Genomic DNA, 17202 nt, shown 5'->3' on the forward strand with positions numbered 1-17202 from the left:
GTTATCTGAAAAAGTGCTATGGATTTTACATTCTCCTCTGCTCATGCTTGGTTTTTGTTTTTGGGGGGCTTTTTTTGCTTTTAATTTTTATTTTGTTTTTGAGAAAGAGAGAGACAGAGAGACAGAGAGACAGTACTAGTGGGTGAGGTGGGGGGGTGGGGGGGGGGGCACGGTGGGCAGAGGATCCAAAGCAGGCTCTGCGCTGAAAGGAGAGAGTCTGATGCGGGGCTCAAACCCACAGGCTGTGAGATCATGACCTGAGCCAAAGTCAGAAGCTTGACCAACCGAGCCACCCAGGTGCCCCTCATGCTTGGTTTTTAAATATTAAGATATGTAACTGAGGGCCCACCGGTAAGCATGTGACATGTGCATGCAAGTCCAGTGCAACAGCTGGGATTTCTAAGAGACCTCTGAGCGGGTTTGCATCCATTTAACTCAGTCTGACAGCTAACTTGGATGGACTGGCTACATAGTATCTGAAAGGGGCAAGCACTTTCTCCAGTTTGCCATGAGAAACTGGTTTGCAGTCTTGAAAAGCACCCCAAGAGACTCCCAAGAGACTCTTGAAAAGCACCCCAAGTGGCACCTCAGGAGTGACCTCTGTCCATCTGAAACCAGTAAGGGTGATAAAAGGACATGTGGAGAAGGCGGGAGACCCATGGGGCAACCGGCCAATTGGAGCAGATCTATAAATATCTTAAAGGGGTTACAGTGCCTGGGGTCAAACTGTTGTCACTGACATTCTTGTCTCTGGGGGGTCAAGGAAGAGCTGGTCTTAAGCTGGTTGCTGCTCGGGACTCCTTTTTGTAAGGCAGCCTTAATAGGAGATATTCAGAAAAGGAAGGAAGCTTCTCATTTCTATAAATGTTAGGTCCTGTCCACGATTTGTCTCTGGAGGATTAGAAAAGCATTCTGCACGTGAAGCTGCCTGGAGGGGTCTTTTCAATCTCTATTTTGGAAACCATGTTTTTAAAAAGCCTATGTTTTGGACCTAGAATTTTAAAAGCCTAAGAACTGCTTCACAGCAGGCCCCTAGGTTCCATGAGGCCCTTTAACACCTCCCTGCACTACTTCCTTGAGATGGTGATAAAGGCCAAGGCAAAATACAGATACGTAGGTGAGAAAGCCAGGAAGCTGCAGCCTCACACTCTGAGCTTCAGCTTTCTGCTCAGCATCCCTGTGGGGCATCAGCCACAGGCCTGCAAACCACATTCTCTCTTAACTCAATATACTCCCACAGCAGGGCATTCGGAATCTCCCTGGAACATCCAGAGGGGGCATCTTCGTGTGGATTCTCCAGGGCCTCTGAGCTGACACACCTCTCGGAGTTGGTTTGGAGCAGAGGCCCTTCCCCAAACAAAAAGCTTTGGGAGCAACCACAAGGGTGGAGCGCAGAGTTCCCAGACAAGGAGTCTGAGCTTCCTGGGTCCAGTCCCGGCTCTGCTAGCGCCCCACCCCCAGCTGCTTCCCTCAGCCCCTCCGCATGGAAAAAGCCCCCACTGGAAGACGCAGGAACTGCCTCACTGACCTCTCAGAACCACCCCGGCTCGGACCTTCTAAGGACTGCAATTTCCTACCAGCTGAATCAGAGCCTCACTTGACCCTGGTCTCTCAAGACCTTTCTTCTAAAGAGCTTCAAATTCTGGCAAGCAGAACTGCAGCCTCTGGGCAGTCCATGGGGCACAGGAATGGAAAAATCTATAGCTAATAATAGTTCTTTGAATTACTATGGCTCTTTATTCTTTTAGAAGTACTTTTTAATCCATTACCACATTAAACAAAAGGGAAGTGAGAGGCGGGTGGGGTTGAGAGGTGTGTCAAGGCCAGACACTATTCTCGTGGCGGGGCACCTCTTAGATCCCCACCGCCCCCAGTGCAGCAGAGCCAGGCTCTAGTCCCCTCTCCACGCTGTGTCTCCGCCTTAGTGGCTGTAAGCAGAGCAGCACACTGTGGGGGAGAGGCAGCCTGAGGACATGTACATAAATGGAAATGAAGCAACGATTCAGACCCATGGGGAAGCCCACACCATGAAGGAAAATTAGTAAACAGCCCTCCTCCCACCTTGTTATCTGCCTGCTAGGCTCTTTTCTCTATTTAATGGCACACAGGCTTTCAAACCCTTAAGAGGAAGCCTCATCTGTTGGCTTTTGTACTACCTTGGATGTTGATCTTGGAAAACAGAAACCACCAACAAAGAAAAATATCTCCAACACATCATCGTCAGGCCAACTGTCTCCCTCCCTGGGCTGAGAAAAGAGACATCTGGTTTTAACCAAGAAGATGGCATCCACCTACCACATCCGTGTTGGTGATCTTGGCCAGCAGATCTACCAGGGCATCACCAGTGAGCGAGCTCACGTCCTCATCCTGCTGGAGCCCACAGATGGCGGCTCCCACACTTCCAGTTGCAATCATCGATGGCGGGTACATGGCGAACTTGAAGTCTGTGAGGACAAGAGGCAGAAGGTCAAGGCACAGGAAGAATCTGGATCCGGGAGCTCCCCAGCTTGAAGATACTCAGATATAGGGTGGTGATAGGTCAGCTGCACAGGTAACCCCTTACCCCACAGACACGTTCTCTTTTCAGTCTTCCTTCACAAGATGCCCTTTATTTATTTATTTGCCATCCCTGTGGCGGGTCCAGAGCTAAAATGGGAAGACTGAGGCAGGGAAGGTAGAAAGCCTATCTGAGTGCACAGTGAATTCTCAGAGGATTCAGGTCCCCCAATCCCTCAGTCCACAATCCTGTGAGGGGTTAGCATGTGCAAGGGGCAAGAAACATAGTCTCCTCTGGGGGTCATGGCAGGAATAGAGGAGGGAGGTCTGAGACGAGTCCAGACAGGGTAACCTGTGTGCCACAGAAGTGAGACAGACCAGGGGATCTAGACAGTGGAAGGCAGGAAAAGTGTAAGTTGTAAAATTTTATATACAATAATCCTGATGTGATCTTGCCATATTCTGTGTCAAGTCAACAGGGACTGATATGGCCCATAACAAAACAACAGATGATTTCATTAAAAAAAGAAAAGAGGGAAGTGAGAAAAGCAGTAATGCAGGAGACAGTGCTGAGGGCCAAGTTTTGCACAATCCTCAACTTCTAGCCCAGTGCCAAGGGCCCTCAGAATATTAGCAGAGAAAGCAGGCACCCAGTATTAACCACCGCCTCACACGGATGACTTGGTTTAGATTTTACGGTTCTTGGGCCCTAAGATCGCATTTTCTTGCTGGAGAAAAAGAGCGGTTTGCTAATGAGCCGTACACCAAGATCAATCGGAGGAGCTCAAATACCTACCCACTTCCAGTTCTCCACAAGCAAAGAGAGGGGAGGCTCCTGTGAGGCCTCAGCATGGGAGACCGAACGCCTCAGCTTCCTCTGAGCACTCCCACAAGCTCTCAGGCTGGGGGATCGAGATCAGCCACTGCCCAGCCATCAGGGAGGAGACAAGGACACCCACACCTTACTCCCGTTGCTGCTGCTACTAACTGCTAACTACCCACACGTGTACAGTCCCTTCCGGGCTATGTCCCAGTTAATCCACACATCCACCACATAAGGTGGGCACGAATGCCCTAACGTTGCGGATAAAAAAGGGCAGACTTCTGAGAACTTAAATTGCCTTTACCAGTGCCTTATGTTGATAGGTTAAAGAGGTTCCTTCCATCACTCACTGTAGTCAGTCCTGGAGTGGGGTAAATCCTCCAGTGTGCTACCTCTGGTTCTAGCATCACTCCAGAGAGTTTACTGTACAGAGCAGTGCAAGGAGGGGGGTGGGAGGGAGGGACAGAGGGAGGACATGGGTCACACTTCAAATTACAGCATAAACGTTAGGTCGAAACATAAAGTTCAACCTAACATTTCCCCTTTTACTGTAAATGCCCTATTACAACAGCATATTCCATAAAAGCACTTTTATAGGTGACCCCGTTGTCCAGCGTCACGTTGGTGGTGTTGTCAGAAACACTGCTGGAGCACTGAAGCACGCACACACCTCCCATGTTGGCCGAATCCCATGAACAGAGCGAGCCGGGCCGCCTGTCAGTCTGTCTCTATCCTTGGCTTCCTTTCCTTCGCTCGCTCACTATTTCTACTTCTTGAGGGATGTATACTACAGTGTTCTGGCCAAAGCCTGCTGTCCACTAACCCCTTCAGTTCCTTCTCTAGCCCCATGGATGGTGCCAAAGTTGGCCTCCCTGCCTCCTGCTCTGCTGTAGGTCTCTTCCACATGGGCTCACAGGAGTGTTTCTCTGCCCAATAACCTCGTTAGCCTCCCCCTGTGACATTCATAATGCAGAGGAGGCAGCCAGCCCATGGCCTTGAGCCCACAAAGGCCCTGGGTGGGAGCATCTGGCAGGGAAGGACAGGAGGATATCCCTGGCCCTCCCTTTCCTCTGTCCCAGGCCTCAGACCGGGAAGCACACCTCATACATGCCTGTCTTTTGTCACGCTGCTGCACGCAAAACTCACTTCCAATTTTAGCAAACTAATTAACTTCTAGAAGCCAGGGGGTATTTACAGGGTGGTCCTGGGGTGCAGCAGGTGCAGCCAAGGTTGCCGTAAGGACTCTACGTCCCTTCTTGTTTTGCTAGGAAAATGCTGAAGGGCATCCTCCTAGGGATATGGTCCCCTGCCTCCTGGAATTGGGGAGCACCATGGACAAGAACACAGCTGCCTCTTGGCAGCTCAGACTGGGGAGTGCTCCCGCAGCAAGGGAAGAGCTGCCGGAAGCTGGGCCAGTCACTGCTCTGCTCCTCTGCCACCCACCACAGTGGCAAACCAGGGTCTCCTACTAGATTCCTGAGCACCTGTCAGGCTCTCCTCTGGGTAAATCCAAAGGAGGTGACATTAGAACTGAAAACCAGATCCACATTGTGGGACCTTGGGTGAGTCACTTCCTCCTCCAGTCCCTGACACTCCATCTGTCTAATAAAGGGTGGGGTTGGATCGGTGTTTTTCTGACTTCCAGTGTTGCAGCTCATTGTTGGGTCATGAAACCCATTTGTGGGTTGTTTTTGTTGCTGTTTAACAGAACAGAACAAGATAGAAAGTATCAGGAAGTAATCATGTAGTAGGAGTAAATACCCTCTTGAAAAACTTTTGTATCAGTCTGATGTACATTTATGTACATCCTGAGTTATGTTATAAAATGTATTTTCTTTCTTCACGGCTTAGGTCAAAAAGTTGGGAGACAGCAGGCTGGCTCATCTCCCAGGTGCCTTCCAGCTCTACTTTGGTCTTCCTTAAGGATCTAGAAGAGCCACCCCCGAGAAAAGGACAAGCAAGAATCACTAGAACAGAGCAAAGCTTCCGTCAGCCAACAAAGTCACGAGGCATCCTCTCCACAGAGAGCAGTGCTAGTTCCTCACGGCATCAGGGGCTGCCCCAGGACTAGGCTCAGGGACAACCCCTCTCTGCTGGTGGGGGAAACAGCAGAGGAAGAAAACACCAGAATAAAACATCTGAAGGGTCGTGTCCTCGTACTAGCTCTAGTTAGCTAACCTCCACGCTCACCCGTGGAAGGTTTCACCCAGCCCATTCAGCCACTCCTGGAAACCATAAACTTTGGCTTGAAAAGTGTTCACCATATCCACTTGGGCAGGGGGGCTGGACAGAAAAATCAGACGGCATGCACGCTATGACCAAGAATATAACCTCCCAGAAACATCTAAATAAAAGTACATACATGCACACGCATGTGGTTGAAGCAGGAGGATTCACAGAAAACATTTTAAACTTTCCCGCAGTTAGATGGAAGAAATGGTAAGCAATTTTATAATACTTTCTCTTAATATTATTCTATTTCAGCAAAAAGAAAATACCAAGTAAAAAATCTCTTAGAAATCTCTACACGTCTTGGTCAAAAATACCAACAGGTTGTATCTTGGTGCAGAGGCATATTCAGGGGCAAGGGTCTCTCTCTAGCCTCAGTTGCCCACCTGAAAAGGTAAGAGGTGACATCCTGAGCACCCTCCTTCCTCTACAGCAGAGTGAGAGGCAATGAATTGACCAGTGATCCATTCCGACAAAGCACAAAGGGTTCCTCCCCATTCCAGGCAGCTTGGATTAATCTGCCACCCCAGTTGAAAAGCATAGTAACATAATACAGCACGGTGCCTTCTAAATGGCTAAGTACATCCTACATGGGTAGCTTATAAAAAAACTTCTCAAAGAAAGGGGGTGGTCAAGGGGACAGGAGCATGAAGATACTTAGGAGGACCCTCTCCGAGGGCATGAGAAGGATTTGGGCCAAGCAGCTGCAAGAACTGGAAGATGGAGAATGTGGAGGCCGATGACCCACCACCTACCAGCCGTGTGAAGATGGACAAGTTACCTGAACCCTATGAGCTTCCATTTTCTCACCAGCAAATTAGAAGAATAATTATACCCACCTGGTAGGGTTGTTCTGAGGACTCAACTAAAATGATCCATGTAAAAGCACTGTGCTTGGCTCGTGGTAAGCTATCAAGTGTCATCACCATCACTATTCTGACGACGGGAACCTCCAACGGAACCGGGAAGGGGAATTCTGACTGTTGGAGATTCTGTTTAGCATCGGCAGGGGAGAGGAGGAAGGTGCCCAGCATCCCTGGGCAACAGGCGGATGCTGACAGCAGGCCAAGGGCACCAAGACCGTCAAGAAGAAAGGCTCTGTGCTGCCTGGAGAATCTTTCACTGTCACTTGTGTTGTGGGTCCCAGAAATGACCTCACTGAGTCCCCGAAGCCTCATGCTGGTTTGTCAGGAGTGGGAGAAACTGAGGCCCCCATACGATGAATGGAATACAGAAGTTGGCAATGGTCTCCCCGATGTGCCCCATATCCACTCAGCTGCGGTTTGCCCAGAGCCAAGGAGCAATGCCCACATACCGGAAGCCTCTGACATGATGTTCCCCCCTCCTGGGGAGGTGGTGGAGGCAAGGGGCACATCTTGGGGGAACCCCAGCTCTACTGGTTGCTTACTCATCCATGTAGCAGTAGTGGTGAGGTATTAATAAACCGTAAGACTCATCTGTTTCAAAACACTTCCTTTCACAAGTGAATCAATGAATTCTTGAGAGGTTAGGTGACTTGTCCAATGTCCAGTGCTGGGCCTGGGGTTAAGGTCGGGACTTCTAGACTGTAGACCCAGTGCTCTTTATAACTTACCGGAATGTGAACAGCTCCTCAAGGCCACCTCCCACATCCCACTAAGGAACACAGGGTGATTTTCCTATCAGAAGGGGGAGAAAAGCCCCCCAAAAGCAAGCCCTAGCTCAGGAGTCAGAGAGATAGGTCCTAGCCATGGCACCAGTGATCTGTGTGGCCTGTACAACCCACTTAACCTCCCAAGACCACCAGAGGCGCTCTGGGGGCCCCACTGGGCTTCTTAATCTGGGCAAGGGCAGAGAGGGCTCCATATTCATCAACTCGCTATCTGCAGGTCTTGGTAAAATTTCACTGAAGAAAGAGTTCTGAGCTAAGCAGGTCTAAAACCACTGATTAGATGGCCCTGCATGTAAGTTTAGTGCAGATTTGTTTTGGCTACGATGTGGAGGCCTTGAAGTAGAAGAGAGATGGCCTTGCTTCTGACCACCACTAGGGGGCGGGAGATACTCGGTCTGAGGCTTAAGACCAACAGGGAAGCCCCCCCCCCCCCTTTCCCTTTGCCCCCCTCTCTCCCCCTCCTCCCACCTGCAGCAAGGTGGAAGGTTCAAAGGCCAGAATCCCAGATGCTCATTGGCCAGCAGGTGATGGCCACAGCACACACCTCACCTACCACCCCTGGAATAGGTTCAGCACACCCTGTCCTTGTGGGGAAGGACCAGGGCGACATGGAACACTAATATAACTCCAAAGGCCTAGGTGGCAGGAGGAGGGGAGGGAGACAGCCTACTCCTCATTCATTGTCCGGCCAGAAGGGAAGTGAGATAGCCCTGCCACACTGCTGGTCCCCACAGGGTGCGCTTGCAGAACTGACACTGTTGGCTGCCCACGCCACTTCCCCTCAGCTCCGCGCCCTGTCAGCTGTGGGGGCAGCACAAAGACAGGAAGGTGGCTTAAATTCTTCCCACCTGGCAGCCGCCAGGGCAAACCTTTTTGGGGTAAGGGGCCAACCCACCTACCCTCTCCGGGCCCCGGCTATAATTCTATCTTATGATAGAAGGTTATGAAACGCCTTTGGGTAAAGCCAGGAAGGCTGGAAATACAACAGTTATCATCACTGGGGCTTCACTGGGGCTTCATTGGGGTTCCAGGGCTCAGGCCTCAGGGTGGGGAGCCTTGGGCGGGGCTACTCTAGAGCATGCTGCAAAGAGCTAATAAGCAAAACACCCTGAGGTGGGGCCCGAGGCAAAAAGAGGGAGATGTGGGATACCACGCATAGGTAGGGAGGTTAAGCACCTCAACCCCACCCCACACCAAGTTCAAACTCAGTATCATTGGCGTTTCCAGACTAACTGGAATCATCTGTTGAGCGTGAGATCCCGCATCAAGAATCCTCCAGTGCCAGAGTGTGATCTTGAGTCATATTAAACGGTACTTCTTTCCTCATTTGCAGACCTGGGGGACTCTACCATCACACCTACGAACAGGGGGACACTAAGGCTCAGTCCTGCTTCCCCAGGATCAAAAGCTCCAGGAAAGGGAATGCCAGGGGCTGTCAGTTATGAAGGTCTCCCTCTCCCTCCAGTGCCTTCACTAACCAGGACTGGCCCAGAGAGGGACACCAGGCAGGTGGAGGCAGTCTCTCCTGCCAGAAGCCATTTTGAGATGAGTGGGGGGGGGGGGGGGGGCGTGACGCCGTCTCTCTGCCTTGACACCATCTTACCCTCTTGCCCCGAAGGAAAACTGCAGCCTCGCTCCCCTCCTCATGGCCCCTCTCTGCTCTCCTGCTCTCTCTTCCCCTTTCACACACACACATGCACTCCCCGCACAGACTGAGGAACTACTGCCAGCTCTTTCACAACCAACTTATCCCATAAACTAGCCACACAGCCTAGAGGATTGGCTACCATCTCCTCCAGACCCACTGTAAGTCTGCAAGACCCCGGCTGCAGGTGCCTCTTGGACTTCAGGGCAGAATAGTCAGGATTGAGGGACAAGGACAGAGGCGTGAGGTGCAAGGAGCAAACTGGACCTTCTCGGTATCACCTACCTTTGGTTCTCAGTTACCTTGTACCTGCCGCTTGCCAGACAGTCCTAGGCACTCAACCATTTGTCACACCCTGGCCCCAAAAGGAGGCACTTCATCTAACTGGAAGGTGTTTCCTCCAAGAAAAGTAGATCTGGGCTTTTATACCATCAGGCCATCTGGTATAAAACTCCACAAAGTGAGGATTCTATGTAACTTGGTCATTCATACAGACTCAAGCACAGATCAAGAAAGAAAAGCCTTGGGAGACAGAGCCATCCTTCCTAGACTCAGGAAACTTCTGAGGAGCCCCCTCTGCTCTGACCAGTCCACACCTAAGGCTTAGTACATGGCTGGTGGTCTTCATTTGGTTGGAGTTATTCCCTGTATCCTTTCTTAGCCCTTGCCCAGAGCTAGCTCATGGCTCCCCAAAGGCAGTCTTCGTGACTTCCTGTGCCACTCCTTGGACCTCTGTCCTCAGTGCCTGAGTTCCAGCTCCTTATTCTGGCCCCAAAGTTGGCAGCCACCCCAAGGATCTGGGCAAGAAGGCCAGAAGTGGGGGGATGGGACCCCCAATTTTAGAGAATGGGCCTTTACAGAAGCTGGGGATCTGCCCATGCCTGGATAATTCCACCTACCATCCCTACCCCAATCAGAGATCAGAATGGGGGAATGGGTGGACAGACCCCAAAAGATCTGTCAGTCAAGAGACAAGGTCAAAGCAGAATTCTGGCTAACAGCTGGGCAATGGGGGAGCTTCGGGTCAGAGGGTCGGGGGTCCTAGGGCTAGAGAAAAAAGGACTGGTTGACCCCTCCCCCACAGTGAATCATGACAATGGAGACGAAGGGACAGCAGGGCCTGGGAGACAAAATGACAAGTCAATGAGGGATTGACCTCTAGGGCCCCAGGCCAGACAGCAAGAGAAGCGAGGAAGCAAAAGAATGGCTACTGTCTAAAAGTCAGCAAGGTATCCACGGGGGCTCTGAAGAATGGCCCCCTCAGGGCTGCAGGAAGGACAGCTTACTCTCTCATAAAGGGGCACAGGACACATTAACATGGCCATGGGCCCAGTCTGGATCTGGAAGGGCAGGACTACAGAAAACCGGTGAGAAAAAATCTAAGCCCTAGAATCAAATGTGGGTGGCTGGGAACCCTACATTCACGCCAGGGAAGGCAGAGAGTAAGGGTCCTGTTGAATTGGATTAAGGCAGTTGCAACAGTTAAACATGGAGATGGTGGCATTTTCACAATTAGTACCACAACACATGGTCTACACGTTCCTTGGTTCATAAAGTACCTCTTTGCACATTGTCTCTTTCTGATTTTTGTTTTCCTAACCACCCTGAAAAGGCTGTTAAGGTCATGTATCAACAGGTGTGTTTTGCAGATGAAGAAGCTGAAGTTCAGAGAGGTTAAGCAGCCATCCAAGGTCATCCAGTGATAAGTAGCAAAGCCTGAACTTTTGACTGAGAACACAGAGCATATACACTATTGCATATTGTGTGATCCATTTGTACATACTTACAAATAACATGTAACAAAACATTGGAAAAAGGTAACCCAGGAGTCCCATCTCTAAAATTCAGTAACTTAGTGAACTTGGGCTGAACCCTCTGGATTCCCCCCCCCCAACCTCCCCCAACCCCCCCTCCACCACAAAACAAAAGACCTGCCCAGTCAGTTCTTTACCTATGATGTCTTTACCTATGATTAAGGTTTCAGGGTCTCTCCCATGGCCACTACCAAGGAACAAAAATAGTAGAAACTGGCCAAGGCTCAGTTTAATGAGACAGTCGTCAAACCACTGCCTTTAGTTTATTAGGGCAATGCAAAGCAAATGGGCCAGTAAGAACTATGTATCAATTGTGGGATGAACGTGGTGGGTGGAAAGCTTTTAATATGAAAAAGCCACTTGCGCTTGCTGGTAAAGGCTGCAACCAATTCAAAACAGCAGCACTTAAAGGGAGGGCATCAGAACTTAGTGCTCAGAAGGTGAGTCCTTGATGAGAGCCAGCCAGGTTCACTCCCCCATCCACCAGTTACCCAGCAGTAAGTGCCCTACAGTAAAGAGAACTCCTTCCACCTCCCTTACTGCTTATCAGGCAGGCAGCGTATTTATCAAGACAGTGTTCCTTTAACCTATATTTGCCCCCACCCCCCCAAATTTCCTCTTGGTCTTATCTCCAAGCATCCTTTTCCTCAAAAGATTAAAGATTTAAACACAACCAGAGAGCAGTATATATAATCTTCAAAGAGCACTTTAGACATCATAAAGAATATTTTAACAGGCACTTTTTTTTTTCTGCTTACCACACCTGTCCTCATAAACCATTTATGAGTTTAGTAGAAAAAAAGAATACACCAGCTCAGATAAAATAAAGAACACACAGCCTGGGAATGAAAACCTTGTACTCTAGATTACTTGGGACCACCCCTCTCCTGAACCCCTAAGCCCATGCCAGTTAGTACCCCCGTCAGTCTCTCCCTGACCACCCCCCACCAAGGGGCTCTTCAGCCTGTGTCCCCGCCCCCCACGAGGCCCCCTCCGCCTCCAGCCTGCTCCTACCGGTAGCACACAGAGCAATGAAGGTCTGCGCATGCTTGCGGATCAGAGACAACTTCTCGCTGGGCTGGGGCAGCTTGCGAAGGATGTGCTCGATGAAGTCATGAGGAGTGACAGCCGCCAGGTTCCACTTCAACTTCCCCAACACCACCAGCTCCCACTCCTGATGAGGGAAGGAGGGAGGGAGACAAGAGTATAAAACCCAAAGGCTGACCTGGTATCAGGGACCAGGGGCTGGGGTCCGGACCAGTTCTAATGATGTTCAGGAGGATGCTGCTAGATCCTGAAGTGGGCCGATTTGTCCAAGCCCCCCACCCCCCACCTGCCCCCCAAAGCCTGGAAGTCGCTGGCATCTCTTCTTTTGCCTCAAATGTGAGGCTCCACCAAAAATAATGAGAACCCAGGTAGCTGTTGCCAAGATTCTACTTTCTCCTAGTTCTTTTCCTCTTCGGCTCCCCCCAGCCCCCCAGCCAACTGGGGCGGCCGTGGTGCCCGGGGGCCCCCCCCCCCCCAGAAAGCTGAACTTACAAGACACTGCCAAGGTCATTGTGGCCCTTAGGTAATAATTTATTGTACAGATCTCTACCGCTGGATTAATAGTCTTTTTAATCCTCAGGGAAAAATGATGCACACAGATAAAGCTCAAAATAAGGTTCCTTGGCTCAACTCCTTGGCAACCAATTTACTTGCAATTGGTGCCAATAAGTGCCACTTTTCTCAGCTTTACAACTCTCCCCTCAACACATAATGCAGAAGTCTTGGGGAAATGACATTCGGCCAGGAGAGTGCCCTTTCTCCTACATGTTTCATAGGCCTCTGTCACCGAGACTGGAGGACCCACCAGGATGGTCATTAGCAACCCCATGCTGCAGCTGGAGGTTGAACAGGGCAAAGTGAAGGTGCCTGGGCAAAGTCATGGAACCCCTCAGTCCAAATGCTGAGGGGGGACAATATGACCCCCTCTCTCATGGACTTCTCACCATTGGTCCACCTAGTGAAAATCCTTTTTTCTCCCTTACTGAGATACATTTGGGGAATTGTGTTCAGAGTCCAACAGGCCAGAAAGGAAACTTTAAAACTACATGCGATCAGAGGGAAAACAGGCCTATCCATTAATCATCTTCAGAAGAGACAGGAAGAGACCACCGTGCCAGTGCACGCTACTCCCCCATTCACCCTAAGAACCCCGGCTCTCTTCCATTTGCTACACCAGCAACCAGAGCCCCAGTCCCCTCCTGTAGCACTAGGTGGCTGTGTGATCTGAGGTGACTCCCTTCCCCTCCCAGAGCCTCGGATTTCTCATAAGTAAATAGGAGGATTCCTGTACCTCCCACCTTCCGGGATCAAGAGACAGGGAAAGGGGGACAAGGCAGGGTGCTTGTGAAGCAACATGAATTGGCTTGGCCGGTCCTGGAAAAACTGGAGTGTCCCAAAAAACACCACGACCCACCATCACGTTGAAACAAATGAGCCAAATGGAAGATTCATTTTCCTGGTTTCCCGTTGAGAAAAACAAACTGGTGATGAACTCTAATGACTCTTCCTTTACATGCTTTAAAGTCCCCCTTGGCTTTTTACAGAGGATTGGGGTTTAAAAAGAGGGAAAAAAAAACCTGGTAAAATTACTACACAACCAGTGTCTTCTAAGATGGCTTGAAATTCCAGCCCTTTCTTCTCACAGGGGAGTGTGAAATAAACCACTCGTCTTGTACTATTATTAAAGGAAGCAGATCTCCCAGAAGAAAGCACCTTTCTGGGCCTCCCGGACCAAACCAGAAGCAGCTGAAATCTGGCAGCGGTTCAAAGGTGAAGTCATTCATGCCCCTCTCTACATTCCCCGCAATTCCTCCCCCATCCTTGCACATGTCTGCCACTAGATGGCACCACAGCCCCAGAAAGGAAGGCCTTTTCACAAAGAGCTCAGTTCTAGGAGCCAGTCCTAGCCCTGTGGACTTTGTGCAGGCCTTCCCAGTAGGAAGGGGGAGGGGCGATCAGTAGGAGGTGGGGGAGGGGGCTCTTCCAAACAGTGCGGAGAAACCGTGTGCAGACCACGGAAGGTGGGCTTGGGAACCACTCTACCATTCCACACTGCTGCCACATGGACGCCTTGAGTGTGAAGCTGTGGGGAAAATGAGTTAGACTGGGTGGGGAAAAGGTTTGCTGTTAGAAAACCTGAGTCAAGACAGGACCCCTGTCACCATACAGAGGTCATAGCCCGCCTCCCGGAGAACCAGGCCTCAGATTCCTCCAATTAAAGGACAAATTCTGACTTGGCTCAAACGTCAGTGAGCTGGTATTTAGTGAACAGCTACTATGTGCAGGTATCTTGAAAATTTATAGATAGAGAAGACATTACCTTTGAACTCTGGATTCTTAGGAGACGCACCACAACACCCTTTTACCACGGGAACACATGCCTACCATGTGGGAAGTTGAGCTATTTTCTCAAAATTCAGTGGTTGAAAATTTGGAATTTAATTAAAATGTGATCACCGTGTTCCAAGTCTCCCCTACACACACCCATGCATGCACACACATGCGCACACACAAGTGCAAATGAATTCCCCCAACACAAATGTCGCGGGGATCTTATTTGTGGATGTAGCCTCAGGGCTTAGCATGGTGGCTGGCACGCAGTAGGAACACAAAAAAATTCATATTAAAAGCGGTATCTCCTAAAGTGTGAAAATTCCAACGATGTGGTAATTTGGGATCCTAAGGATTCCTTTGGGGAGCAGTGGGCAGAAGCTTATCAGGACAGGAGAGAGCAAAGAAGGAAGAGCAGAAAGGGAGAAAAGAAAGGAGGTAGGCATTACCAGCAGCTCCTGAGGCTTGATGGAGTTGTCGGTGTAAATGCACAACTTCTCTGCTGTCAGAGGGATGGTCTCTTTGAGCTTGGAGGCCAGGAACATGCAGACAGCACCCAGGAGCTGCAGATGGGTCTTAGGAGTTGGGACCCCAGCCAAGAAGCGGTCCAGGTAATTCATGGCCAAAGGGAAGACCTCTTCTTCACACTTCTGTTCCTCACAGACCTACAGTGGGAGTGGGGAAGGGTTGGGGGGTTGAGGGAATAGTGTCAGGAAAAGACAAAAAAAAAAAAAATGAAAGGCACAACCTATGGAAACAAGCAAAAATATTTAATTTTTGAGTGGGGAGGGGGAGGGGAGTAGGCTATGTGATAAGAATAAAGAGGAGGAAAACGGGGTAAATCTAAATAGTCCATCCGTGCTGGGGTATTCCCCAAGAAGGTAAAAAAAAAGAGGTGAATTGAAGATCCGAAGCCAGGAGGCAAACAAATGCGCAGTAGCCGCCGGCTCGGCGACGCTCCCTTTGGCTACTGACTTCTTTGCTCACTCTAACTCGCTCACACTCTCTTTTTTGGATTTCGTCATCTTTTCAAAAAATCAATAAAAATATTCTGGAGGCTCCGGGGGTCGTCTTCTTGGTCTCATTCGGATCCCCGGACCCTGCTCTATCATTCCCGACAATTGGAAAAAATGTCCGGGGGGGTCCCTGCGGCCCAGGCGCCGCTATTGGGGGGGTGGGTGGGGAGAGGTGGGGAAGAGAGGGGGAGGGAGGAGAGGAGGAAGAGCCGCAGCCTCGGCGGCTGGACTCGGGAGCATGGGGAGACGGTTTCAAAAAATAATGAAAAATCGAGGAAATATCCTAGAAAAGCCCTTTTGGCGTGAAAACCCCAAAGAGGATCCAGGCTTCCCGAAACGGAGGTTTCGGGTGCCGGAAAGGTCTGTATCTCGACCCCTGGGGCTTTGGATCCCGAGGGGAAACTTGGAGGGGTGAGCGCCGCGGCAAGAGTGTCCGGCTGCGGCCCACAAGGGCAGAAACTGGGGATCGTGGTGACGAGCTGGGTGAAAGCCGAGGAACGGGGAGCCTCCAGAGAGAGGCACGGGGGACTCTGACCTCTCCTTTAGGGGTGCCCCGACATCTCCCCCCACACACACCTCCTCCCCCCCCCCCTCCCTACCCCACCCAAATCTCCGCAGCGAGGAAACTGGAAAGCCAAACTGTAAGTAACCTTCCTGAGGTGGGGGTTGGGGAAGAGGGCACTATTACAAGTGGGGTGGCCGGAATAATGGGGTGCGCGGAGGGAGCGGGCGACGTTTTCCAGCCTTTCCAACCGGAGTTTGCAAAGCAACATGGCGAAACCACGGCAGGTCCAGAGCTGTGCATACGTGGGCACACGGCTTGCTCGGCAAAGATTTGGAGCAAGGGTAAAGAAGTGGTTCTTTTGGGTTCCCCTAAAACACACGTTTCTTCAATGCGACTTCCGGGGCTCCTGAATTCTCCGGTTCTCTCCTCCTCCCTCCTCCCCCTCCCTCTTTCTCCCTCCCCCCCTTAAGTGCCAACGCGGAGTCGCGACCACATGCGGGGACCTGAGGCTAGGACGAATTTTCTCTGGCTTCTGGGGGGCTGCTTTTTGGCTTTTTTTACGTTTGGGTCCCGATTTCACGCTCCTACTCCCTTCTTCACTGCACCGAAAGCAGTGGCGGCCTCGCAAAAGACAGGTCGGGCTGGGGGTGGGAAGAAGAGGCAGCCACATGCAGGCACACGCGCGCGGGATGCTCCCCCACCCCCGCTCCAGGACAGCCTCGTTTATCCCAGATTTTCCTCCTCCCTTCCCTATCCCCTTCCCCCTCCCCCAGTTAGCCTTGCATCCTGCAAGGAACAGAAATGAAGCCACGCGTCTCGCCAAAGGGCTCGGGGTAACCTCGCGCACAGGAGCGGGGAGGCGAGCGCGGAGCCTGCCCTCTCCAAGTTTTAGGTTCCCTGCGCTGGGGGTGGAGTGGGGGGGGAGCGAGTATCCTATCTGCAGACCTACCTCCAGCATCCAGGTGGCCACCATCCTGCGCATGTAGGGCTGGATGTCCTTCTGCACGCATTTGAAGTAGGAGCACTGGGGAAGGTAGCGCTCCTCGATGGTGAGCAAGTTCTGCAAAACGCGGTCATCGTAGAGCAGGTTGGCGTCCGGCACGGCCCTGCGGACCGGGTCCACCTCGCAGCACAGCAGCTCCATGGCCAGCCGGGTGCCCGCTCGCTCCCTGCTTTCTCCGGACTGGAAAATTGGGGGGGTTTGGAGGGGGGAGGGGAGAGGGTTCCCCTTACCTCCTTCCTTTGGCTAGGTAGGGGGTTTTCGGGAGAAAAGTTATGGGGCAGAGAGAGAGAGAGGCAGAGGGAGAAGAGAGGAAAGGGATGGGCGGTGGGAGAGGAGAGCCTCGGGGGCTGCAGACTCCGCCTGCCCTCCCCTTCAAACTTGTCTCGCTCTCCCCTGCTCGCTCTTCTCTGCTCTGAGAGGCAGTGACGCAAACTGGCTGGGCAGTTAGTTCTCCTCCCTCTCGCCTCGCTCCCCTCTCCGGTTCCTCCTCCCCTTCCCTCCCCTCCCGTCCCTCCCCTCCTCCTTTCAATCTCTCCCTCCCTCCCTCCTTTCCCCTCTTGTTATTAAGGAGAACAGCAGCTGGCCCGACCTAACTTCAAACGCGGTCCCCCGCCCCCCCCACCCGTCTCCTTAGCTCTCCGA

General features: G+C 51.4%; 1 protein-coding gene across 1 annotated transcript in view; it reads right to left on the minus strand.

Moving 5' to 3' along the window:
• Nucleotides 1-17000, minus strand: part of CCND2 (cyclin D2) — a 30295-nt gene extending 13295 nt beyond the window's left edge. The window contains exons 1-4 of the mRNA XM_040462650.1: nt 16507-17000; nt 14486-14701; nt 11673-11832; nt 2296-2444 (exon numbers count right to left, since the gene is read on the minus strand). Of these exons, the coding sequence (XP_040318584.1) occupies nt 2296-2444; nt 11673-11832; nt 14486-14701; nt 16507-16701 (720 nt within the window). The 5' untranslated portion in view covers nt 16702-17000. The remainder of the gene's footprint in view (nt 1-2295; nt 2445-11672; nt 11833-14485; nt 14702-16506) is intronic.
• Between the last annotated feature and the right edge of the window lie 202 nt (nt 17001-17202).

The sequence above is a fragment of the Herpailurus yagouaroundi genome, unplaced genomic scaffold (assembly GCF_014898765.1).
Source record: "Herpailurus yagouaroundi ecotype Mexico unplaced genomic scaffold, PumYag 355, whole genome shotgun sequence".
Lineage (NCBI taxonomy): Eukaryota > Metazoa > Chordata > Mammalia > Carnivora > Felidae > Herpailurus > Herpailurus yagouaroundi.